Source organism: Mastomys coucha, unplaced genomic scaffold, assembly GCF_008632895.1.
Source record: "Mastomys coucha isolate ucsf_1 unplaced genomic scaffold, UCSF_Mcou_1 pScaffold16, whole genome shotgun sequence".
NCBI classification, from domain to species: domain Eukaryota; kingdom Metazoa; phylum Chordata; class Mammalia; order Rodentia; family Muridae; genus Mastomys; species Mastomys coucha.
In genome coordinates this window covers 51,023,591-51,050,823 of record NW_022196898.1, presented here as the reverse complement: position 1 = coordinate 51,050,823, position 27,233 = coordinate 51,023,591, and the positions used below count along the sequence as shown (strand labels likewise).

Below are 27,233 nucleotides of genomic sequence, written 5' to 3'. Positions count from 1 at the left end.
AAGCCCATCTTCTCAGCATTAAGCTGGTGGCTTATGTCCTTGGCTTCCTCTGATAACTGTCGTGCCTGAAAGTTGTGCAGACTCTGGAGTCACACAAATGTATGTCTCTACAGCTGCCCCACATGAAAAGTGTCCTGAGTGACCTTACATTTGCTCATTATCCCCAACATAGAAATTATATCTACTGTACAAAGGTGTGACAGGAACCGAGTAAAAGAGTAGCAAGGGAGTGCTTAATACAATACCTGGCTTATTTTAAGAGTAGGGTCTTGGACTGCAGAGATGGCTCAGCGGTTAAGAGCATTGACTGATCTTCCAGAGGTCCTGAGTTCAATTCTCAGCAACCACATGGTGGCTCATCATCACCTATAATATGATCTGATGCCCTCTTCTGGTGAACAGGTGTACATGCAGATAGAGCACTCATACATAAAATCTTAAGAAAAAAAAAAAGTGGGGTCTCAATAACAAGTACTATAGGGTTCAAATTCTCAATGAAGAATCCACTCACAGTATTATTCAGTCTATTTACTTTATTCATTCTGTTGATTTAAGACCCTCAGCAATTAAATTGAGTTCATAACACCAAGTTTCATAACGATAGGCCATGCGAATCTGAGCAACATTTGTCCTCCGGATGTCATTTCCAACAGGGCCTTCCTCAAGGTAGTTGTTGCCCAGAAACTTTGCTTTTTCCTGTGAGACAAAAGGAAGAGAGGGCTCTGTGTCTCTTTTTACACCAGGATGGGCAGCGATTGTTCCCCCACCGCAATCCTCATGTTACTCATAAACAAAAGGAAACCAGTGGTCATTCATTTAGTGCCTCCATGGGCATGTTTCCTGAGAAATCAAATGTAGAGACATGGCCAGAGACTGGCGCTTGGTGGAGGAGTTGTAGGGACTCAAATTAGATCCTCACAGGGTTGCACCGTACCACTGAGCCCATAGCAGCTGTATGTGGTTTGTGCAAAAGCTTTCCTGCATGTTTTCCTCACTTTGCTAATGATTCGGTGGTTAGATTGCTAGACCCAACACTCAGAAGGGCAGTGAGCCACAGTCAAGTCTACCTCATGAGAAATCCCACACTGCAGGACACTGTTCCTTGCCACCTCACACATGTCACACGTGCTTAGCTTGAAGACTTGGGCGGCAATGGCGTATTCTTCCATCAGGGGCTCCTGTAGTTATTTATGTAAAGGAGGAGGTGCATTAGTAAAAGAAACAGTACACATCCTACAGATAAAGAAGCACCTTGGTTTGACTTTCAGTTTCTGCGTGGTGAGTGATCGCTCAGCAAACCACACTTGGGTTGCTCAAGCTTCCATGCGTACCTTGGTAAAATGGAACTGCATCGGGTCATCGGTCGACAGGGAGATCATCAGGCCTTTCTGGAGGAAATCTAAGAAAGGATTTTTTGCATATTCGAGGAACAGGCTGTTGTTACTCAATGGTGACATGGCAATGGGAATCTGGGCTAAGAAAAATAAGTACTGTAGCACAGGACTCTGAAAAGACAGTAAGAATAACAATAACGATAGTGGCCAGGAACAGACAGCAAAACCTTAAAAAATCCCATGGTTGCCCCGTGACAGTGACATACACCCTTAATTCTACAATTTAATCCAGATAGAGCTAGGTGGATCTCTGTGAGTCTGAGGCCACCCTGGCCTACAAATTCAGTTCCAGGACAGCCAAGGTAATGTAGAGAAACCCTGTCTTGAAAAAAAACAAGCAAACAAATAAATCCCATGGTCAACCTTAAGCTTTAGCTTTCAACAAAGGTACTCCCTCTCTTTAAGTCTCCTAGGAAGTGATTGTAGTTTTTTAATATAAATACTACTTAAAATTAAATGTTCTGGTATTGCTTTCAGAAGCATTGGGCAAAATCAGCTTTTTAAAATCTGAATACTAAGGTGTCAAAGCTAAATGGCCTGATCTAGTTATACCTCAGAACTCATCCCGAAACTTGCTTTTTTTTTTTTTTTTGGCTTCATGAAAGTTATGACTATCACAAGAGACATTTTAAAGCACGCTACAACAAGAAACCTGGCAAAGAGTAGCTAAAGAGAAGCCAACTCCCTCTGACTGCCTGTGAGAGTTCCAAGATGGAAGTTGGGAGATGTGTGGTAATTGTCTCTGAGGGCAATTATCAAGGTAACCTTAGGAGAACTCCTTTTGACTCTCACAGATGGAGTTACTTTAGTAACCCCTAAGATGTATCATGCTCAATGATCCTCATTTCCCAATAAGAGTACTAAGGACTCAGAATAGCACAATTGAAGCTGCTCACTTTACAACCTTGCAAAGTTGGATATCAGTCTAGAGAAAAGACAGCAGTGGCTGATAATGAAAATGTCCAGGGACTGGTGAGATGGCTCAATGGGTAAGAGCACTGACTGCTCTTCCAAAGGTCCTGAGTTCAAATCCCAGCAACCACATGGTGGCTCACAACCACCCTTAATGAGATCTGACACTCTCTTCTGGTGTGTCTAAAGACAGCTACAGTGTACTTACATATAACAATAAGTAAATATTTAAAAAAAAAAAAAGAAAATGTCCGGGGACTGTTGAGATATGACTCAGCGGTAAGAGCACTGACTGTTCTTCTGAAGGTTCTGAGTTCAGATCCCAGCAACCACATGGTAGCTCACAACCACCCATAATGAGATCTGATGTCCTCTTCTGGTGTGTCTGAAGATAGCTACAGTTGTACTTATGTAAAATAATAAATAAAACTTTGGGCTGAAGAAAGCAGGGAATGAGTAAGCAGGGCCTACCAGAGCAAGGGGTTGACTGGAATGAGCAGAAGTCCTAAAATTCAATTCCCAACAACCACATGAAGGCTCACAACTGTCTGTACAGCTACAGTGTACTACAGTGTACTCATATAATAAAATAAATAAATAAATATTTTTTAAAAAAAGAGTCGCTGAGGTCTTATCTACATGGGTTTGATTACAAAAACTAATAAAGTATTCTCTAAATAAAAAAAAAAGAGTTGGACAGTGATGGTGCATGCCTTTAATCACAGCACTTGGGATGCTGAAGCAGGCATATTTCTGAGTTTGAGGCCAGCCTGGTCTACAGAGTGAGTTCCAGGAAAGCCAGGGCTATACAGAGAAACCCTGCCTCAAAAAACAAAAAACAAAAAACAAAAAACAAAAAAAAAAAAGAAAGAAAGAAAGAAAGAAAGGAAGGAAGAAAGAAAATGTCCTGCTCTCTGAGTCTCAGGCTGGCTTTCCAAAGCGTTAGAATCTTTCCCACTGATCTGGCACAGCGCTCACCCCAAGTCCTCAGTCCTCCTTGGGCTTGATATCTGCCCTATCCTTCCTCACTCCTGATACCTTGGACTTATTCCCATAGCTGACTGGAACTTTTCAACTCTAAGAAGTTAAAAAGCATTCAGGTTACCAGGTGCCAGCTGTTAGCTAGGAAAGACAGGGTTGGTGTGCCTCCTGCTTATCTTTCATTCACTGAGGAGCTCCAAATGCATCTCAGACTGTAGTGACATGCGCCTTTAATCCCAGTGCTTAAGAGGCAGAGACAGGGAGGTCTTTGAGTTGAAAGCCAGTCTAGTCTACAGAGCTGCACAGAAAAATTCTGTCTTGAACACCCACCCCACTCAAAAAAGAAAAAGAAAAAAAGAAAGGAAGGAAGGAAGGAAGGAAGGAAGGAAGGAAGGAAGGAAGGAAGAGAAAAGGAAAGAAAACCAAGAAAGTAAAGATTCTGCTTTAAGCCAGGCGGTAGTGGCTCACACCTTTAATCCCAGCACTTGGGAGGCAGAGGCAGGTGGATTTCTGTGTTCGAGGCCAGCCTGGTCTACAGAGTGAGTTCCAGGACAGCCAAAGCTATACAGAAAAACTCTGTCTCAGAAAAAAAAAAAAAAGATTCTGCTTTAATTCCATCACTCAGGAAGCAGAGGCAGGTAGATCTCTCTGTCAGCTGTAAGCTAGCCTGGTCTACAAAGACGGTTGTACAGGGCTGTACACAGAAAAACCCTGTCTCCAAAAACAAAAAAAGAGAAAGGAAAGAAAAGAAAGACTCCAAGCCTGACTCAGTGATATTCACCTGTAATCCCAAACCCCCCAGCAGTCAGAAGTAGAGGCAGGAGTATCAGGAAATCAAGATCATCAGCTACAGAGCAAATTCAAGTCCAGCCTGGGCTACATGAGATCTGTTGAAAGAGACAAAGAGAAAGAGAGAGAGAGAGAGAGAGAGAGAGAGAGAGAGAGAGAGAGAGAGAGAGAGAATGAGCTAAACTCACCTTCTTTAAATTCAGACCATGAGAAATATTGTCTGCGATCATAAAGGCTGTCATGAGGTGAGTAAGAGCCCCAGCCTCCCCACAGTGGGGGCGAAATAGAAATGTATTCATGCCTCGTTCCCTGTGAAAATGAAAGTGGGATTCTCACACAGAGAAATTTACAAGAAAAGCCATTGGCAGAGTTAACACTTGGGAAGGGACCAGCAACCATAGGTCTAGCAAAACATAATTGTAACTCTTCATTGTAATTCTTCCTAAGTACATATACCACATATATGTGTGTGTGTGCATGTGTATGTATATATATGTATGTATATGTATATGTGTATGTATGTGTATAATTATATATATATGTATGTATATATATACATATATATATATTTTAAAAGAGGCAGCAGAGGATATGGTGGGACAAGGAGAGAATGGAAAATAGAGTACCTACCCCATGCAGGGACATCTTCAGTCTCATTATGTGCATTTTTGGGTACCAGGCACATACATGGTGCACAGACACAGACATACATGCAGGCAAAACACTCATACATGTAAAAAAAAAAGCAAATAAATCTTTAATTAAAAAAAACAAAACAGGCTGCACAGTGGTGGTGCATGCCTTTAATCCCAGCACTTGGGAGGCAGAGGCAAATGGATTTCTAAGTTCGAGGCCAGCCTGGTCTACAGAGTGAGTTCCAGGACAGCCAGGGCTACACAGAGAAACCCTGTCTTGAAAAACAAAAACAAACAAACAAAAACCAGGTCACCTTCTCGTCAGCCCCCTTGAGGGACTGATTGAGAGTTGACCCTGAGGCGCTGGAAAATAAACCTCTTGCTCTTGTATGGAAAAAAAAAAATCAACTAATCAACCAAACAAGATGTGGTGGCATGCATCTGTGATCCTAGCACTCCTGAGGTGAGATGGGGCTGGGTTGAGAACTTCCAGCAAACATTCAAATCATCTAGTACCTAGCATGGCAGAAACAAGAGGGACCCTACCTCAGTAACCCGGAAGAAGAGAACCAACGCCTGAAAGCCACTCTAGCTCTCTGACCTTCCCATGTGCTCCGTGGCACATCTGCAGCAATGCACACTACACACACTAATGAAGAAATACACTCACAAGCAGAAGTTTCAAAGGACAGTGCTCTGGCCCCATTTCTCCCATACTTACTTTCTCAGGCTGTTGAGCACTGTGATATTTGCGTACATGTAGTAGGCATAGTAAGTATAAGACGGGTTGTTTTCCATTGTCCATTCCTCAGGTTTGGGACTCTTGGAGGAAAACATGTGACCACTGTGTTTGGATTCATCATCCACACTGTCAAAGCCAGTGATCTGTCAGAAAAATGAGCCACACTGTGGATTCAGTCTGAGGGCAGAGGCTCTGCACTCAGAGAAACTCCTCCGACAGCTCCAAAGGGAAGGTCAATGTAAAGAGATCAATAAGCAGGGGGAATCAGTGATGGCCAGCAAGGCCAACTGGCTTGGGAGGAGGAGTTAAGAGCCCGAAGGCTCACGCTTACATGCTTGAGGAAGACGCTGAGGTCTGGGTGAGCTTGGGGGTTGACAGTGGCCTCAAACACTGGAAGGAAGATATTCTCCAGCATCTTTCCGAAGTGTGGCAGGAAATTCTTGGATCGGAACACATCACTAAAGGCAAGAGAGTAGGGGACTTAGGAGAGAGCATAGTAGGACGACTGTGCAGGAGCCGGAGAACCGAATGTCATGTACCAGAAAAGGACCTGGTGTGTTCCTCTTACACCCACTCTCAGATATTCTCCATGCATACACATGAAGAGGAGTTGGGGTTGAACTGGGCTTGGGACTGGGCACTGTACCACATACTCCTGCTCTTCTACAAACTCTGTGGCAAGAAACCTCAACCTTTACAGTAGAGTCCAGCTATGGGGACTATCACAACGGTGTCGTAGTGAGCTCAGCGATCAAATACAAGTGTGGCCACGAGACAGCAAATGGGAATGGCCATCCCGAGTACCTCTTGGTGCTAGAGAGATGGCTAAGTGGTTAAAGAGAACTGGCTGTTCTTCCAGAGGACCGGGTTCAGTTCCCAGCAGTCACATGGCAGCTCACAGTGTCTGTAACGCCAGTCCCAGGGGATCTGATACCCTCACACAGACACAAATGCAGGCAAAACATCAATGCACTAAAAAGAAGAGTACCTCTCTGAGGATGTAGCTCAGCTGGTAGAGGGCTTGCCTTAGGGTTCAATCTTCTGAACCCACAAACCAGATAGAAGAAGGGCACATGCCTAGAATTTGGTAATTCCAGTACTCAAAAAGTCTCTCTCTCTCTTTCTCTCTCTCTCTCTCTTTCTCTCTCTCTCTCTCTCTCTCTCTCTCTCTCTCTCTCTCTCTCACATACACATACACATAAACACACAGAGACACACACACACACTTCATCTATGGTAATAATAAATTACACCATTGTACATATGCCACATTTTTTTCTAAATAGCCAAAAAAATATTAGCTACATTAACCCTGGTAACAACTCAATACATTAGGTGCCATGTTTAGGTGTTTTGAGAAATCTGAACTCAGAGATTCATGGATGTGGAGCAAACACTTAAGCAGCTGAGCCATCTCCCCCCACCCCCACCACCCCCACCACCCCCGTTCCAAAGAGGGCACATAGTGGTTGCCAGAGAGTGTGTAAGCATGTAAGTTAGATCAAAGATCAATGATACTGCTCATAGGCGAGAAGCCATCCCTGCAGGCAGTGGGGACTGCCTATAGTATGAAAGAGAGCAGCACTACTGTTAAATAACCTGATTATAAAGAACTTGTAGGTGAATCAGGCAATGATGGTAAAGGTTCAGATAGAAGGCAACTATAATTGGATTCGGACTTGGTGGCACAATTCTGTAATCTCAGCATTCAGGAGACAGAAACAGGTGGATTATGAGATCAATTCTAACCTGGGCTTTATAGTAAGACCGTGTCTCAAAACTAAAATAAAGAGCCAGATATGATGATACAGGCCTCTACTCCCAGCACTTCGGAGGCAGAGGCAGATAGATCTCCTCAAATTGAAAGCCAGCTGGATCTACATAGAAAGTTCCAGGCCAGCCAGGACTATATAGAGAGTTTCTGTGTCGAAAAACAAAAACTAAAATAAAGTTATATGCCAATACAGTACAGACAAACTTGGCAACAAATGAACTGAACATAGAGAAGAGCAGAGTGTGAAGTACACAGGTCTTACTTAACAGAGAAGACTGATGGAGCATGTACTCTAGCTCTGCTGTTATTTAGAGGAAGACTAAGGAAGTATTTGCTCCTGGTGAAAATACATACTTTATTTTATTTTGAAAAAATAAAATACTTCACTTTATTTTAGTTTGAAAAACCAAACTGAATTGGGTGTGGTAGTGCACACCTATAATTCGTGCACTCAGATGGTAGAGGCTAAAGGATTTCAAGTTTGAGGCCATCCTGGGCTACATAGAGAGACAGAGAGAGAGAGAGAGAGAGAGAGAGAGAGAGAGAGAGAGAGAGAGAGAGAGAGAGAGAGAGAAAGAGAATTCTGGAGCCCCTTCCCAGTTAGCCCCTTCAGCAAAGCTGACTTTTATCTAAATGAGGTCTAACTTTCTGGTTCAGGTGGGGAGAGGCAGCTAAGAGGAAAATGGGTTTCAGAGGCCCACCCCATGGCGAGGGAGCAAATACATACTAGATCCTGGGGACTTGGATCATCCATGTCATGTTGGGACAATAGATGCGGTTGCAGACAAACCAAGAGGAGAGTTTGCTCCACTCATCTGGACTGCGACCGTAGATGGACAAACGAGGCTCCGCATGCTGGTACTTGGCCTCCACCAGGTCTGCACCCACCTCCTGCAAACCCAAGAGAGGGGCCCAAGGCCAGAAATTCCCACAAGTCCCCCCAGAAGTCTAGACCAGGCAGATTTAGGAAGAGGAGTTATGTAAATGTGAACGAGAGGAAGAAAAATTGGTGAAGAGCTAAGGGAACAGAGAGGACAAAAGAGTCTTAAGTGGTGACAGAGACCAGGTCAAGAGTCAAAGGATAGCAAGATAACCATGGGACCTGCAAGACAATTGCAGCTGTATATACACCCCCCACCCAACCCCCTACTCCACCTCCACATCCCCCACACCCCCTCGCTCCCTAGGACACCACCCCTGGTCCCATGTGCTACTCTTGCTTCTTAAATCACACCACAAGGATGCTCCTAGCTCTGCCCAAACCTCAGGCCAGGTTCTTATCTTAGCCACACCTTAACTTTTCTACCCTAGAAAAGAGACATTTCTCCCAAGATACCTCCCCCCCAGATCCCCTCCACTTCCCTCCCCCCTCTCTCTCCCTTCCTTCTTCCCTGTCTTTCTTTCTCTCCTCCCCTATTCATGAACCTTACCAAGTATTTTTTTGTCTCACCTTGATGATAGTGGCAAAATACTCCCCATTAATGTAGTTGTCCGTTTTTAGATAGAGGTCCCGAAGCTCACTCGCACCCACGGGATTGTATTTATCATTGAACTTATCAAAACGTTGGAACGTCTGGCGTCCCTGAATGCAGAAACAAGAGCAGAAGTTTTGACTATCAGAGCTTCCTGGAAGCAGGGTCTCCAGGAATGATCAAGTGGAACAGGAGATTGATCTCAGGGAAAGAGGATGGGCTCTAAGAGTGAAGTCCGGGGTGAGTGATACCTCAAAACTCATCAGGGATGCTTTCAGTCATCACAGTAGCCAAGGAGTTAAGAGGGATTGTGCTAAGGGAGGGGTGGCCTAGGACACTTGGGGTTCTCTGTCATTAGAGCAAGTAAAATGAGCATCTTCTCAACCTACAGCATGAACATCCAGAGAGTCAACAGTCAGGTCATATGGATGCATATTTAATTTAGCAAAAAGTTCCTTCAGGGTCAGGTTCTTCTCTTTGGTGCTGTAGACCACTCTGTCGGCATCAATGTGGTAAGATTTCTTAATAAAGCGCAGCAGGTGCTTCTGGTTCATGCAGGCAGCTGCATGGATGTGAGTATCCACCTATGCACACATTCAGAGAAAGAAAATGCAGCAATCAGCCTTCTGTATTCTGCCGTCAGTGGCCACGAGGCCTGCAGACTCCACTGAGGAAGGAGGGAGAGACAGATAATGGTGAGAACTGATAGTCAGTAGAGGTGGCCCAGTGGTAAAAACCCATTTGTGTCCTCTATGCACCTGTGCAAGAATGTGAGCTAGTTAGCTGGAAGCAGGCAAGATGTTTGCTTCTCTCAGACACCAGCACATCCAATATGCTATCATGGCTTTTTTACCCAACAAGTTAAGACTGAAATTATGAAGTTTGTTGGGTACACTGGCATATGCCTGCAATCCCAGCCAAATCTCAGCCCTGGAGAGGAGGAGGCAGAAAGATCAACAGGTTCAAACATATATATATCACATTCAAATATATATCAAGTTTGAGGACAGACTGAGCCACATGAGACTTTGCTTCAGAAAACTGCTGGGTGGTGGTAAGAAGGAAGATCTCTCAAGCTTGAAGTAGTAATTCTTTAAAGTTTGGGGTTTCTATTCTACTGGTGACAGTTATATTTCTGCAGTTCCGGGCCCCAAATCCAGGGTCTTGCACACCTCAAGTTAGACAATCTCCCTGCCACTTACCTTCTTCACAGTGGCTTTCTCTTCTTAATTATAATTTTCCTGTGTCCTCTCTTCTCTCCTCTTTTCTTCTCTTCTCTTCTCTCCTCTTCTCTTCTCTTCTCTTCTCTTCTCTTCTCTTCTCTTCTCTTCTCCTCTCCTCTCCTCTCTCTTCCCTTTCTCTCTTTCTTTCTTTGTCTCTTTCTTTGTCTCTTTCTCTCTATCTTCCTCTATCTCTTTCTATCTCTGTGTCTCTCTGTCTCTCTTTCTGTCTTTCTTCCTTCCTTTCTTCCTTCCTTTCTTTCTTTCTTTCTTTCTTTCTCTTTCTTTGCTTAGACAAGCAACAGCATGCCCCTTCAAATCTGCTAGATATAATTTACCTGCCTTTACTAAAATCCATGTCACCTGCCACAACCAGAGGTTCCTCAGCAAGTGGCGTCTGGCCCTTCAGAAGTCTCCACACTTCTGTGTGTTTCCCTCTGAGCAGCTCTGAGCTGACACACTTACCTTCCTACAGTTATAAAAGTCCCGGTGGGGGTTGTTCTTCAGCTCCTTCAGCTCATCCATCTCATTCAACATCTGATGGACCTGGAACTTGGAGGAGAGGAACTTCAGACGGCGGTGAGCGTAAGTCTTACTGTGAAAAGTGAACACACAGGATCCTAAGCATCATTCTGGACAAGTAAGGAAAATGGTAACAATTTCAAAGTCTCTGGGACTCTTCTCACCCATAAAAGGAACTGGTTGCAGGAACAGACACTGTTTTCGCCCATAGTTAATCCCACTGAAAAGTATCCATCTTTCCATTAAAGCTGGATATAATAATGAGGATGAAGAAGGACTAGTGATGGCATTTAAAAATCTATGAGGACTGTGTAGGTTAATGATAAGGGCTGGGTTGTAGACTTGGGCAACATCCTGGTTCAGCACTGTATGGCATTGAGCTAGTTACTGGCTCCTTCAACTTTCAGATGCTTCAGCTACTTAAACTGAAATTAAGGTATTTCAGGGTAGGGTGGAACCCTGGGAAGATGGCTCTGCAGTTAAGAAGACCCAAGTTTGGTTCCTAGCACCTATATGTAACATCTTACTGGATCCCCTGCTAGCACCAGGCCAGGGGATCCAGTGCCTCTGGCCTCCATAGCATCTGCACTTACATGCACAAACTCACCCAGACACTTACATATACACGTAATGTAAAACAGTAAAATAAGCCAGGCTGTGATGGTGGTAAACACCTGTGATCCTGGCACTTAGGAGGCAGAGGCAAGAGGCTCTCTAAGTTCAAGGCCAGCCTGGTCTACAGAGTGAGTTCCAGGGCAGCCAGAACTACACAGAGAAACCCTTTTAAAAAAAAAAAAAAAAAAAAGGATAATAAAGATGATGATAAAATAAAAAATAAAATAAAATCTAAAAGAAAAAAGAGTAGGATTGTATAAAATGCTTGCCTAGCAGGTACGAAGTCCTGTGTTTTATCCCCAGCACTGCATAAACTGCAAATGATTGTGCAAACCTTCAGTCTTAGCCCTTGGGAGGTGTAGGCAGGAGGACAGAAGTTCAAGGTCAGTCAGGACTACATACCAAATTTGATGTTAGCCTGGGCCACTTGAGACACCTCAAATAAATAAACAGATGATAGATGATCGATAGATAGATGATAAATTGACAGATTGGTATACTAGATAAATAGATGATAGATGATAAATAGATAGGTAAGTAGATTAGGTAGATGATAGATAGATAGAAATATGCATACATAAGGCCCTTGCAAGGACTAAAGGAGTTTAATGTAGTATTTGGACATAATGAGCATATAGTAGCACTGATTGCTAATGCTTAGATCTCAGTAAACACTTACACGGGCCCTTGTGCAATTAGAGCAAGCAGAAAATTCATGTCATCCAGGAAGTCATCCAGATTTGGGTAAGGGTAGGGCTTGGGTTCATCTCTGCTGGCTGCCACTTCATCAGGGTAGATGTAGATCACACCACCCTTCATCTTGAGGTGATAGCCCAGGTTTGCAGGAAGGTCCTCTGTGCGAAAGGGGTCTTCTCCCTTCTTCGGAGGAGGGGTAAATACTTTTTCAATAAAACACAGAGTAATAGATCAGCACATAGGACAAATGACCATGTGAATATAACCCAAATAAGAAATGTTGCAAATAGGATTCGTTTGTCATCTCATACTTTATCAATTATCATTATGCAACATTATTTTAACTTGTCTTCTTGAAAGACAGGGTTTCAGTATGTAACCCTGGCTGTCTTGGAACTTCCTATGTAAACCAAGCTGCCTAAAACACATACTCAGAGAGATCCTCCTGCCTCACGAGTGCTGGGACTAAAGTCATGCGCCATCATATCCAGCTTCATTTGTCCCTTAAACAAAGCTTATTTTCCCAAAGTGACTTAAATTGTTAGTATTAAAGTAACTAGAAGCCAAGCACTTGGGAGGCAGAGGCAGGCTGTCTCTGAGTTTGAAGTCAGCTGGGTCTACAGAGGGAGCTCCAGAATAGGCAGGGCTACACAGAGAAACCCTGTCTCAAAAAACAAACAAAAAAATCATGATAATATTTTATTTTCCATAAGAATGATTTTCAAGTTATTTAGTAGTATTTATATAGTTAATACACTACTTTGAAATACTTTTTTTACATTTGTTTTTGAGACAAAGTCTCATTATGAAGGCTTTGGCTGGTCTCTCACTCACTGTGTAGACCAGGCTACTCTCAATCTCCTAGAGATCCAATTGTCTCTGCCTCCCGAGTACTGGGATCAAAGATGTAGGTCTCCACTTCTTATTCCTATTTATTCACTTATGCCTTTGTTTGTTTGTTTAGTTAGTTAGTTAGCTAAGGAGATGGGGGTAGAGGGAGACTTTCTAGAGTGCCTCTTCCAGTCCAACCTAGTCTCCAATTTGTTTTGTAGTTAAAGGATTAACTCCTGGGCTGGAGAGATGGCTCAGCCGTTAAAGGCTCACAACTAAAATTAGATGAACTCCTGATTTCTGGTTTCTACCTTCGAGTGCTGGGCTTCCATGCAGGTGTTACCAGATATGGTGATAAATACTTTTTTTTTCTTTCTTTTTTTTTTTCTGTTTTGAGACAGGGTTTTTCCTTATAGTCCTGGCTGTCCTGGAACTCACTTTGTAGACCAGGCTGGCCTCGAACTCAGAAATCTGCCTGCCTCTGCACCCCAAGTGCTAGGATTAAAGGTGTGCGCCACCACCACCTGGCGATAAATACTTTTAATTCCCTGAAATTGGTCAACACTAACTTTCTGCTTAGGGCAGTTTATTGCTTTATTAAAAAAAAAAATATATAAAGTTGTGGTAAAACCCCAGAGTGTTACTTAAAAACAAGAACAAATACAAAAACACCCTCTTGCCAGATACTTTTGAGCACACCTTTAGTCCCAGCAATGGGGATGCAGAGGCAGGTGGGTCTTTGTGAGTTCAAAGTCAGCCTGGTCTACAGAGCCAGTTCCAGGACAGTCAGAGCTACATTGTGAAACCCTGTCTTTAAAAGCCCTTCTCCTCCAAAATAAGAAGAGGAGGAGGGCAAGGAGAGGGGGGGAGAGGAAGAGGAGGAGAGGGGGAAGAAAGAGGAGGAAGGGGGAGGAGGAGGAGAAAAAAGAGAGAGAGAGAAAGAAACGATGGTGCTTGGTTTGTACCCTGAAGACTTGGGTTCACTCTAGACCTGTGGATTTCGGATGAATAAGCAAGGCAAAAGGCAAACCAGAGATGGGAAGAAGCCTAGAAACAGAGCAACTGCAGGAAAGTGCCAAACTACATGAGGGTCTAGAAAGGCTTCCAACTAAAGCTGGGCCTGTAATCCACTAGCCTGTAAGGTGTGAACTTGAGAAGGTAGGTCAAAGAGTTCAAGGACATCCTCATCTACAAATCTAGGTTGGAGGCCAGCCTGGGTCACTTGAGATCCTGTTGCAAACACTCCCATCCATAACAAAGACTCGGGGGTGGGGGTGGGGTGGGGAGGGGATAGAAGTGTTCGGTTTAGACATAGGTTAAGTGAGCAAGTGGGAACCTGAATGGCTGAAATGCCCTTTGGATGGAGGCAGGTGATTCTGACTGGCAATGTAGGGATGGGGAGCACGAAGTTTTTCTTTATCAGGAAGGTAACATGCTTGGAACTGTGCTTTAATAATCAGCAGAGAAGTGAGGGCAAAGAGGGTGAGGCTGAGCCATAGCCGAGCTAGAGGACACCTTCACAAACGCTGAGACTAGGAGATACACAGGTCTGCCTCGGGGTTTCCGAGATCCTGAAGAGAGGCATTAGAAGTAACTATTCAAGTGACTGGCGTGGGCCACAGGTTAGGGCCAGCGGCAACCATAATACTTCAAGGTTGGATCACCGATAATCCAAGAACATACGTTAAATTTTATATTTAGAGCCAGGCATTGGTGGCCCACGGCTTTAGTTCCAGCACTCACTTGCGAGGCAGAGGCAGGTGGATCTCTTGAATTTGAGGCCAACCTGGGCTACAAAGCAAGTTCCGCAACAGTCAGAACTACACAGAGAAACTCTGTCTCGAAAAAGCAAAACCCAAACCAAAAACCAAAATCATATTTAGCAGATAAGCCTGAAGCTATCTGTATTTCTTGCATTCATGGGAGAAAAAGTTACCTGGATAGAAGCTCTCATTTGCTATCAAGGCTTCCCCGTCAATGTTCCTCAGGTACTTGGAGGGGGTTTTGGGGAACCTCTGGAATGACTTCTGCATGTACTTCTCCCGTATACACAATGCCCGATAGAGACCTTTACAAACCACCTCAAAGTCTTCAACGGTTACCTGCCGAGAAAATGTTAGAGCCAACGGAGCCTGTGAGCCCCTGGAAAGTGGTCAGGCTGACGTCTCATAGTTCTGGCTTTCCTGTGTGCTGTGGCCTTGTTGAGTTTTCCCTGCCTGCCCTGCTGATTCCTGATTCCTCCTGCTCTGGAACCCTGGGACTCTCTGCAGGAGAGACTCTGGGGTTTTTCTACCTCTTTTAACTCTGTACATACTTTAGAAATCTTTCCTGTGAATTTTGTATTTTGTATTTTGTATTTTTTTTTGATGCTAGGACTCAAATCCAAATAGTCCATCACTGACTCTCCAGGTGCCCTGTTTAGATTATCTAAAGACAAATGTGACTTAAAAGAACTTTTTACTATCGCTTTTTTTTTAAGGTTATCATGTAAAGTACTGGGTTTCGTCATGGCATCTTCCCATATGTGTTAATATACTTTGTTCTTATCCATTTCCCTGCACTATGCCCTGCTTTTCCTCCTGCAGCAGCTCTCTGTTATCCTCCTGCTAGTCTCCCTCTGTTTCCTTATTGCATATTCTCTATCTCCCCCTTTCTTCAGACCTCTTCCCCATCTCATGATCCTTTTTCCAATTTCTGGTTTTGTCACACACACAGTTTTAAAGCTAGGTTCTACATATAAGAAAATGTGCGCCTCTCTTCTTAGCCAGGCAGTGGTGGCACACCTTTAATCTCAGCACTTAGGAGGCAGAGGCAGTCGGATTTCTGAGTTCGAGGCCAGCATAGTCTACAGAGTGAGTTCCAGAACAGCCAGGACTATACAGAGAAACTTTGTCTCAACCCCCCGCACTCCCAAAAAAGTGCAATTCCACCTCCCATAATTTTTAAGTGCATCTATTCTGAATATGTCATGATGTCACAATTAATATTGCGTGTGTAGTGTAAGTGCATATTTGGCAGGTGTCATTCTGCCTTAGTCCCTTGAGAGAGGGTTTCTCAAAGAACCTAGAGCTAAGTTGGCAGGTAATAGGACCCAGAGACCCTCTGTCTCTGCTGCCCGTAGCACTGGGGTTACAGACAAGTGTGGTCACGTCCAGCTTCTTACATGGGTCCTTGGGATTTGAACTCAGATCCTTCCTGCTTTCACTTTAAGTGGTCTTTGAGTACTCATTTTAAGTACACTCATTTGGATACACTTCAAGTACTCAGTGAGCCATCCCCAAGCCCTGTGATTCCATTTTTAAGAAGAACCCATTCTACCATTGCATATGTGTTCTTCCTTTCATGAGACATTTGCACACTGAAAGTACATACTTCTGAAACTGGTTATCGTGGCACATGCCCATAATTCCAGCCCTTGGGAGGCTGAGGCTGTAAGTTCAAGGCAAGCCTGATCTACTCAGGCATTCCAAAACAAGATCTTGTCTCAAAACAAAAACAATAAAATAAAATGTAAACTTCTGAGCGTAGTATCTCAACTATCAAATTGTATTGACAAGGGCCAGCAGTTGTTAAGTCAGGGTCTCACTTTATAGCTGAGGCTTGACCTCCAATTCCTTATCTCCTTGCCTTAGAGACAAGGTCTCATGTAGCCAGACAGGTCTCCAACTTACTATGTTGCAGGAATGGCCCTAAACTCTCCCTACCTCTACTACTCTGGTGCTGGGGTTATAGGTGTGAGACAACATACCTAGCTTTAAAAAAAAGTTTTGAGACGGTGTCTTGAACTCACTATGTAGCCCAGGCTGGCCTCAAATTCCTGTCTCATTTTTCCTAGGCATACAGGCATGTGTCACCATGCCCAGCTTCTTTTAGAGGATTTTGTCTCTGTGTTAAAAGAGAAAGCTTCTAGAACAAAACCTGGTTTGAGCTTCTGAAGATTCACTGCCTTACCTCTAGTTTACTGTGTTATCAGAGCCCCAAAGACCTTCTCTCTGGGGACAATGTAAGTGTGATCTCAAAGGCTGGAGATACAGATGATGGATCCTGACCCGTAAGTCTATATTGAGAGCTCATTTGGAGTTCTATCAGGGGAGTGAGTGCAGTGGCTGGCTGGTCCTCCTCTAGACTAGAGTGGGGTCCTCCTCTGTGGGGTCCTCTTCCGCTGACTGTGCAACTCAGGGAATGACACAGACATATGGAGCTGGTGAGGAAGGAGACACCCAACCTGCCAGATCCAAGAATGAACCCTGGCAATCAGCAGGGTGGCATATGTCACAGCCAGACAGCTCACCCTCAGTCTATTTTGAAAGATAGAAGCTTACATTAGACCGAAGAACCCAGAGCAAGCCTAGGTCTGAGGGTCAGCTTCCAGGGACATTTGTTCTATCAGCTCCTCACAGCTCCTCACAGGCTAGGGTGGGCCTCTATTCACCTGCATGTGTCCAGCCCTCAGTACCTTAGCATTTAAGGCCTAGATTCAATAAGGCCCTTATTATGTCAGTTACTTATCAGGTTCCATAGGCCCTGAGACTTTAGTCCTGAGATGTCCCTCCCCATTTCTGTGCTTACATTTTGAGGATGCCCCTGTTGGCTACAGAGCACAGGCAAGAGGAACATTGCTCAGCAGCATAGCCTTATTCAGCTGCTAAGTAAAGCCATAAGACCCCAGGGCCAGGTAGGTCTCTGGTGTGGGGTCACTCTTCCCTGACCTCCGTACATCTCTCCTATTTCTGTTCTTGTGTCTACCAAACACACAATGTGCCAAACGTGTCTCCTGAGCTTTAAGCTTTGAGGTCTGGAGTTTTCCAAATTGTGTTTATCACGTCTTTACCATTTCATCAAGAATTTCATGTCAGCTCTTTCCTGTCTGTGCCTGCCGTTTGCTCAGCGCCCTGGTTGCCATATTAAAGAAAATAAACAAACAAGAATGACTTGCATTTCAGCACCCTGAGCCTTGTGAGTGTCTCAGGCCTTACCCTGCTGGGTCAGTTACATGAGACAGGGGCTCAGCATTGGCACTGAATCCATATTTGGAGCAGAGACGGAGCGCTGGATAACAGTCTCACCAATATGGTGCTGAAACTGCAAGTGCCCGTGGCAGAGATTTATTAACTGGCCAACTGCTGGTACAAGACAAGCAAGGCACATTGTTAGTAACATGAGTTCAGTATCCCTGTGACATACTAGAATCCACTCTAAGCGACACCTGCTGTGTAAGCTACTGCAACGAACCTAGAGACTTTATACTGTCTAAAGACAATGGCCTTGCTGGATTTTTCTCTTTCTTTTTTCATTATGTGTGTGAATGTTTTGCATGCTTGTGTGTGCGTCTGACCACAATCATGCCCATTGGGAGGGGCGGGGGGCGGTGAGGAGCGTCCAAAGAAAGGTATTGCATCCCTTGGAACTGGAATTCCAGACAGTTGTGGGCCACCACGTTGTGTGCTGGGAATTGACCCCAGGTTCTCTGCCAGAGCAGTAAGTGCTCTTAACTGCTGAGCCATTCCTCCAGCACCCCCTCCATTAGATTTCCCTTTGCTTGTTTGTTTGTTTTAGGCATATGCCATGGTGCACATATGAAGGTCAGAGGACAACTGCAGGAGTTGGTTCTCTCCTTCCACCATGTGGAAGCCGGGGCTTGAATTCAGGTCTCCAGCCTCCTTGGCAAGCTCAGCTCACCTGCAGTGCTCTCCCCCTCCCCTCTCCCCTCCATTTTTAGTCAGCTAGAACAAGTAAGTGTTCTTCCTTGCTGCTTGCTTTGGTGCTTTTGCCCAGTCTGTCCATTGCAGTCTGGGTTATCTATAGTGAATCCTTCTTCGTATTGTCAATGGATTAGCAATTCAGATAGAGGAGTGTGGGGTGATGGAGCAACCCAGAAATGTGACACCAGCATTAGGAGGGAGATGCAGAGGAAGCAGGGCAGGGGAGGCAAGCAACACCTGCCTTCACAGGAACGGAAGACAGTTGGAGCTACATGTGTCTGTCCCATGTGTCTGTCTGTCTGTGGGGACATCTGCATGGCGGGCACGACTCACCCCAGAGGCATAGTCTCCAGTGATCTGCACCCTCTGGAAGTCAGGCACACTCTCGTAGGTTGGGGATGAAGAAATAAACTCTTCAATGTGGGACAGTTTGGTAGAAGATGTTTCACTTTGTGGAATGGACAAATTAACAGTCTTCCGTCCTTGGAAACGCCTTTTTCTGGGTTTGAAATTAAGAAATTAAAAAAAAAAAAATCAGCTTGGCCCTCCTCAGGAGTTTCATCATAGTAGATAGATTTTTCACTGTGCTAGTTTATTTTGATGCCAAAAAAGTAAAAAGATATGGCTGTCTCCCGAGAGGCTCTGTCAGAGCCTAACAAATACAGAGGAGGATGCTCACAGTCAACCATTGGACTGAGCGCGGGGGTCCCTGATGGAGGAGTTAGAGAAGGGCCTGAAGGAGCTGAGGAGGTTAGCAGTCCCGGTGCCAACCAGCCAGAACCTGCAGAGCTCCCAGGGACTGGACACCAACCTAAGAGTATACATGGAGGGACCCGTGGCTCTGGTTGCATATGTGGCGGTGCATGGCCTTGTTGGATGTCAGTGGGAGGAGAGGCCCTTGGGCCTGAGGGTGTTCGATGCCCCAGTGTAGGGGAATGCCAGGGTGGGAAGGTGGGAGTTGGTTGATGGGTGGAGGAGCACCCTCATAGAGCAGGGGAAGGGGAGATGGGATAGTGGGTTCTGGAAGGGAGACCTGGAAAGGGGAAAAACATTTGAAATGTAAATAAAGAAAATATCCAATAAAAGAAAAGGAAAAAAAATTAGCTTGGTTTCTTCAGGAGTTCCATCGTAATAGATGGATTTTTCACTATGCTGGTTTATTTTGAGGCCAAAAAAGTAAAAAATTAAAATATGGACTGGTTGTCAGAAACAAGATATTACCATAGTGGGAGAAGAAAGCACCCAGCAGGTTCGACGGCTGCTTTTAGTACAGGGGACCCAAGGGGATATATTAGAAGGCCTTCAACACAACACGCTTCTTCCAAAACGGTCTGGTGTGAATAGAGTTGGCAATCCAATCCAGCTGTTACAGGGAACTCGGGTGATGGCAGCTGTATCCTGTGTCATTGTTCTCATGCTCCTTAAATTCTATGACCTTCCATTCCCTGGCAGTACAGCACCACGCCTTAGGAAGCTCTGTTCCAGCTCACAGCTGAAGTCCCACCCTCATGCTGAAGGCTCGCTCACCAGCTTGTGGAAAGGAATGAGGTCCTTCTCAGGGGCTTGCTCTTGAAGGGGATGCTGAGACCCTGAGCCTCCCTCCTCCCTTCTCCCTCTTCGTGCCATAAAGCAATCAGCTTTGCTCCATCATGAACTCTTCTGTGATGACCCTAGTCACCACAGGCCCAAAGCAACAGGGTCAACTGACTGTGGACTGAAAACCCTGCGACTCTGAGCACAAACAAACTGTCCCTCCTTTAAGACTTCTTGTTTGGGTGTTTTGTCACAATGATGACAAGCTAAGGCAGTTAGCTTCCTTATAGGCTTTTTGTGAGATTTAATGTATATCAAATGTCTTGCATGGTATTAAAGACTTTATTGTATTGTTTTCTTTCTTTCGTGTTGGTTTTGATGTTGCTATTTTGGTTGGATTTTTGTTTTTTGTTTTGTTTTGTTTTTGAGACATGGTTTCTCTGTGTAGTCCCTGCTATCCTGAAACATACTTTGGAGACTAGGCTAGTCTTGAACTCATAGAAATCTGCCTGCCTCACTCTCCCCAGTCCTGGGATTAAAGACGTGTGCCACCACTCCTGGCTTATACTGTTTTCTTATAGGAATAGTTTTTTGTCTTTGGGTTTTTTTTTTGGTGGGGGGAGTTGTTTTGTTTTTGAGTCTCTGCTTTGAAGGAGACTAGCCTTGAGTGAGGTCCTTCAGAGGATCTCAAAGGATACGATTTGTTGTTCCTTTTTTAAAGTTATAAAACCAAGAAAAAGACAGCACAAGGAGACCAGCAGGCTGCAGGCTGCTGAAAGCTTGAGAACTGTGTGGTAAAGAGCTATAGGGAGTGCAATAAAGGGGAATAATCTTTTTCATGAAAGACCTCTGATAACTCCTGGGGGAAGGGTAATATGCATGACAGGTGCAGAATGGGCAGAGATGAAGACATGCCCCTTCAAGGCCAAAGTGCCCTCAGACTTGCCTGAGAGGGATTCATATCAGAGAGCAACACTGCTGTTGACTAGGGGACATGCCTGAAGACCAGGCATTTGCGTTCCAGTTCCCATGCCAACTGTGTCTGTGTTGAGAGTGCTTACTGCAGCTGTCAGGCCACTTCGGAGGCTCCAGTTCTCGTCCTGGGTGATAGGCTTTATTTAGCTGTGGATGAGGGCAGGGGGGACTGTTTTTTTTTTTTTTTTTTTTTTCTGTCACTTAGTGTCTCACCCTAACCTATGCAAAGGGGAAGAAGAGGAAGAACTTGGAGCCCTGGCAGAGTTCTTCCTTTCTATGTGGCCAGCACTCAGCCAGACCTTCATTCAGGAACTGCCACTCTTTACCCCAAGGTGCCACACTTACCTCCTGCCATCCATGGACATGGACAGGTTCTCCATGTGGAATATGTGGGCCTGCATCTCATGAAGGGAAATGGGGCAGATCTCATCCACGTCGAAGGGGGAGATCTCGTGCCGACCTCCCTCATCTTTGACTTCAGAGGCAAACACTTTTTCAGCAAAGCTACGCATCGCGTCATCAATTTCTAGAAGAGGTTTTTCACATATTAGTTGACGTCTTTGTCTAAAAGTCACCTAGGAGTTTCCTCGAGGTATCAGGCACAAGGATGAGGACAATGTGTGTTGGCTTCATGGTTTCCCTGATCTCTACCAGGAACACTAGGCTGGTTCTCACATTACTGCAGGATTGTGTATGGAGTGCATTTCTGAAGAACCCTATAAATGCAGCTAGACTCCCACAGGGCAAACTCTTCATGGAACGTTACTTGTTCCTGGCAGGGCTAAGCTTGGTTTCACAGTCATCGCACAACACAGTCCTTTCTATGAGGTCGTCTGGGTCTTCCTGGTAGTTTTGAAAACACTGTAGAAAGGACCAGTGCTCCTGGGAGCTAATCTCCATGTTGCTTGTTTGTTGGTTGGTTGTTTTTTTTTTGATTTTTAAACCTGACATCTGTGATATGTTGTTATGGGGTGAAAAGGAGCTGCCAAAACTGAGTAGTAATGTGGTGGAAGTCCATTCCTTGTGGACGAGGTCTTTGATGAGTGATCCTTAGAAAGCCAACCTACTGTTGCTCCTCTCTCTGTCTCTCTGTCTCTCTGTCTCTCTCTCTGTCTCTCTCTCTCTTTGTGTGTGTGTGTGTGTAAGAGAGACAGAGACAGAACAGAGACAGAGAGATAGAGAGAAACAGAGATAGGGAGAGAGAGAGAGAGAGAGAGAGAGAGAGAGAGAGAGAGAGAGAGAGAGAGAGAGAGAGAGAGAGAGAAAGAGAGAGAGAAACTGGCAGATAGAGACAGAGAACACCTTGAGTGTCAGCTTTCTCCTTCTACCACGTGGTTGGGTTCCAGGGACTGGACTCAACCCATATTTTCCCATTCTTTTTGTTTGTTTGCTTTGTTTTGCTTTCCTTTCTTTTTTCAAGGCAGGGTTTCTCTGTGTAGCCCTGGCTGTCCCAGAATTCACTCTGTAGACCAGGCTGGGATTAAAGGCATGTGACACCACAACTCAGACAAAATTTTTCCATTCTTAAAATGAAGAAACAAGGACTGAAGAGATGGCTCAGTGGGGAAGAGCACCAACTGCTCTTCGGAAGGTCATGATTTCAAATCCCAGCAACCACATGGTGGCTCACAACCACCCATAATGAAATCTGACACCCTTTTCTGGTGCGTCTGAAGACAGCTACAGTATACTTACATATAATAAATAAATAAATATTAAAAAAACTGAAGAAACAAAGGTGAGCTCCACTAACCTGATAATGAATAATCCCCAAACCTTCAGGGTGTAAGACCCAGTTTCATCATACGGGGTAGCAATGGCCAAAAAGTGTCTATTTTTCTGTTGAGTTCTCTATATGCCCAGCTCACTAGCCATCTCCCAACTCACTCCTGCAACACTTCTAAGAGCCTTTGGTACTTCCAGAAAACAGCTGGTGAGAAGTACTGAGAATAGCAAAGAGCTATTGCAGCAACATGGACACAGAAACTTTTCATGGAGATGGCAGAACAAATGGCCCAGTGAGAATGGCCTCTGTGCCTGGGGCTGTGCAGGCCTCCAAAAGGTGATTATTTTCAATCAGATGTAGTGGATAATGAATTCAAGCCCTGCACTTATCCACTCCCTCACCCTGCTTCGTTTCAGTTTCCTTGCCTGTTAAGTTGGGGTACTACTACCACCCCAACCTCACTCTTAAGGCCGTTGTGACCTAATGTGTGTGGAAACCCTTCAAGAAAAACAAAGCATCAGATAAAACTGAATGAGGTCATTTGGCAGTGCTGGGCAAGCTCACAGTTGTTTAGCTATGGGCCATTAAGGATGATATGTAGTTATGATGGTATGGGATGAAGCATCCATTAGAAATGCTAGCAAATGACTCGTAATGTCACCAAAGTCAGGTGACTAGATTAAAATCCTGGCTGGTGATGGCAGAGTTAACAGGGAAGATGGTGTTACTTGAACCTTGAACACTTACTTGTCTTGTCACGCTCCAACACTTCAAGAAACTGAGAAGCAAGAAGCGTGCTTAGAAGCTGTTAGTCGTTCACTGGCAAGCACAGTAGCCCACAGTGAAGCAAATGGCACACTACGTAGACGTAATGATGACTGAGGCCTCCCCAGCCCACCACCAGCTGACCCCTAAAAATAGCATTGTTCCTCCCAGAGCATCACGGGCACCTCGAAGGTGAGCGGCAGGGGGGAAATTAGATGCTTCATGCGCCATGAAGAGCAAATGGAGATGGGTCAGTTGGTTACGATGATGAGAATGAGGTGTCAGTGGTTTGTCATGCTGCGTCTGTGGCAGTGCTGTTGAAGACCTTAGGAAGGGACCGTGTGGAACTGACACCAGAGACCCAATCCCATCTGGTGACATCCTGGCTCTTCTGGAACAACCATTTGTTATCTGGGATTGTTTATATCCATTTGGCTCATATATTTTTTAAAAGCATAGCTTTTACTAAGGTTGCATTTCTCTAAACCACTATCGACGTTTGAAAGGAATATATCCTCAAGTAGCTTATGTGAGGACCCAAAATGGTATGGTTGATATTTGGTTCCACAGAATTAGACAGCTGTTTTGACTCCATGCAAGCACAGCTGAAATTTGATCGCTAATTTGAGAACGCTGCCTTTCTCACTACTTCAGGGCACGGTGGTGACTTCAGGCAGGAAAAAGTGAAGCTGGTATTTAAAAGTCAGTAGATAAGATGTGATGACAGCACAAATTCAGGAAGGAGGAATAATCTCCCCAGGCATGTGGAGATAATTACTGACCCCTTCTTAGCGTGTTGTTTGAGATCATGGGCAGCTAAGGGGCAGTGTCCCAGGGACAGGACATATATCTCAGGACAGATAAAAAAGAGAAACGTAAAATGGCAAAACGGGGCACTATATAAGGTGAGAAAGGGTGCCCGTGGCATCTGGGTAGTCTTGAGCAAACCACAGCCACCAGGAGCCTCATGGTTCATCATCGTAAAAGGAGGACGTTAACAGCACGTCACCCTCGGAGTGCTGCTATGGAGATCAAATATGAAATATTTAAAGTCTGCGTGGTGCTTTCGCTAACACTCAGGATTACCAAAGCAGGAAGTGCACAGCTCTTGAGAAAGAGATCACCATGCTTGCTTCCACAGCTTGCAGGTCCAGAAAGCCAGGCCTGTTTCCCAGCAGTTTATTCATGTGTGGGGTAGGCCAACTTGCAGGCTCCCACCTCCCATATCTCTCATCTTACCGAGCAACTTGGAGACAGAACCACATCAGTCAGCAAAAGAGCATTGAAATTGGAGAGTAGGCAGAACACACAATTAAAGCTAATTTTATCTAAAATCATGTTTTATCTGGTCAAAAAAAAAAAAAAAAATCACAGCCAGGCAGTGGTGGCTCACGCCTTTCTTCCCAGTACTTGGGAGGCAGGGGGATTTCTGAATTTGAGACCAGCCTGGTCTACAGAGTGAATTCCAGGACAGCTAGGGCTACACAGAGATACCCTGTCTCGAAAAACAAACAAAACAGGATTCACAACAAAATTTGTTTTGTACTAGAGTTGAGGATCATCTAAGGCAAGTGTTAGTATATTCCATTGTTTAATCTGTATGGTTTGTTTCAAAATAGCAAACAAGTGACTTGGGGAGGTGGCCTTTATTTGCCTATGCATTTTATGGTTGTACTTTAAGATAGATCCTCACTATGCAGGCCAGGCTAGCTTTGAACTCTCCATCCCCCTACCTCAGCCTCCCCAGTGCTGAGATTACAAGCTTTCACCAGCATGCCCAGGCTCATGTTTCCTTTATGGTAGGAAAAATAGTGGGTGTTTTGTTTTTAGTTTTTGTGTTTTGGAAATCCAGGAGAGCCATGAAGGTAGTTTGCTATCTACTGTTATTACTGATCATTATTGGCTTTTAGTGGTTCTGTTTATAAACGCTGCTGAGAAATAAGCCCCTTTGTAAAATTAAGGAACACTGTCACTTCTTTTACAGATACTTGCAATCGGCAGGGTAGATAGTCCAAAATACTCACGTTTTCCTTGACCTGTGTGAAGTGAAACAAATGAGACACAACATATGAGCAACTCTGGGTATCTGTGTGACCATGAACCCAGGCTCTGGTAAGCAGCCGGCAGTCGGCCACAGAGAGGGGTGGTGCCGATTCTTCTAGCTCATCTTCGAGTCTACTATGCACTGTCCAAGGACATCGTGGGGCTAAGGTCACTATATGCTTTCATTCCCATCCTTACTAGCATATGTCTTTAAGCACATATTAATATTCTTTAAAAAGTACTTCTTTGTAGGGCTGTGGTGCTAGGGGTTGGACCTGGGGCCTCCTGTGTGCTAAAGTTAAGCTCACACTCCACTACTGAGCCACTAAAGGTACTTTGTATAGGTTGGAAATTTAAAAGGAAACAAAGGATTGATCTGTTGAAGAGTGCCAGGAACTCTCAAACAGTGCTGGGTCTGGGCAAACAAAGCCAGATTCTTTGGTAGCACCGAACGAATGGGTAGAACCTACTGAACCACCATTTCTGAGACCCAATTACACGGAAATACTCTTTATCCACAGAGAAAGTTTTATATGCAAATAAGGTCAGGAAGATATTTATGCAAGTAAAATATGGTTTAAAAAGAAACCCCAGGAGATAATTAAGAAAACTTGAATATCCTACAGCCATTTCAAATGGTTTTAGGAAGCATTTGGAATAAATACATAATAGTCATCACATTATGTTAAGCTAAAGCTTATCCTGCCCAAAGGCGGAACAATTACAGGTGTAACACAAATGCAACTGTATCCTTAAAAGCCTCCTTACTCTCCCATAAACCACAGATTGAGAAGCTGAACTCGGAAATGTGGAGGTGCATCCCTGAATGACAAGACTATGTGACTTTTTAAGTTACTATTTTCTAGTTTTCCTAAGTGAGTGTTTATTACTTTAATGTTTCATGTAATTGTTCTTTTTATTTCACATGTCTGGCATTTTATAGTGAAACATACATACAGTTGATTTCTTTCTTAAAAGAATCCTCTGAGTGCAAGTGTGGACTGCAAAGTACTGGAACAGTCTGGGCTAACATTCTTCCCGTGGTCATGATCTTTAATACAGGGCTGACAACCCTTCTCCGGGCCGTGAAATCAGTTTTCTAAGGACTTCAAAGATCAGAGTTCTAAGGACTTCAAAGTTTGAGAAAAGAACCCTCCTCCCACTACTAGAAAGAAAGTAAACACTTGAAAACGCTTTGCCTTTCTCTGACGTGTCCATCTGAAGCTATTATGAACCCTTAGTAAAGGGTTGCTGAAGCTGACACAGTAGTTAAAGAAATGGTTGCCTATGGAGAAAAAATCCCTGAGTTCTCCAAATCCTTTCTGCACACCTACCTGTAAGTTTGAACAGAGGCATTGTGGCTGGGATCCTTGATTCTAGGATAGCACAGCAGAGGAAGGAGAGAGACTGTGGGGATGGCGGACTGACTCTCTGAAATACCAGCACACTCATTTTATTATTTTGTTTTGCCCCCTGTAATCTGACCCTTCCCTGCTAAAAGGGGAGATGAGCTTCAGACCTATTTATAGCATTAGGCAATGACAGTGAACAACAGGTGAAGCCTCCAGTCTTTATCTTGGGATCTTAGAAAAGGTAAGGACAGTAGCTAGAAATCAACTTTCAACACTCTCTACGAAACATGCTGGCTCATCAAGTGTGCCTTTTCTTACTCGATGTGACCCTGCGTCTATTTTCCACTCCACTTACAGCACAGTGTCATGGGCTTCTGAAAAGGAGTGTCTTAACACCCAGGAGAGCTTTCTGTAGTTGGTGAACGTCCTAGTGCATTCATCAAGTCCTCAGCACACTCTTACCCAAATATACTCACACACGCCCACAATCACTCACAGTTATACACCCACATACTGTCTCTCTCTCTCACATACACACACTTATACACCCACAC

The 27,233-nt window shown here is 44.5% G+C and overlaps 1 protein-coding gene across 1 annotated transcript; it reads right to left on the bottom strand.

The window, feature by feature from the left end:
- Window positions 1–518: 518 nt before the first annotated feature.
- On the bottom strand, window positions 519–26,779 carry Ampd1 (adenosine monophosphate deaminase 1). The gene is made up of 16 exons (XM_031376133.1): window positions 26,662–26,779; window positions 25,309–25,320; window positions 21,139–21,319; window positions 18,619–18,784; window positions 14,520–14,685; window positions 11,736–11,955; window positions 10,385–10,514; window positions 9,089–9,283; window positions 8,678–8,809; window positions 7,955–8,118; window positions 5,785–5,911; window positions 5,433–5,596; window positions 4,265–4,385; window positions 1,332–1,505; window positions 1,068–1,178; window positions 519–696 (listed from the first exon to the last, which is right to left on the bottom strand). Exons 1-16 carry the CDS (start codon window positions 26,777–26,779, stop codon window positions 538–540), a joined length of 2,340 nt encoding a protein of 779 aa, XP_031231993.1. The 3' UTR covers window positions 519–537.
- Window positions 26,780–27,233: the final 454 nt, after the last annotated feature.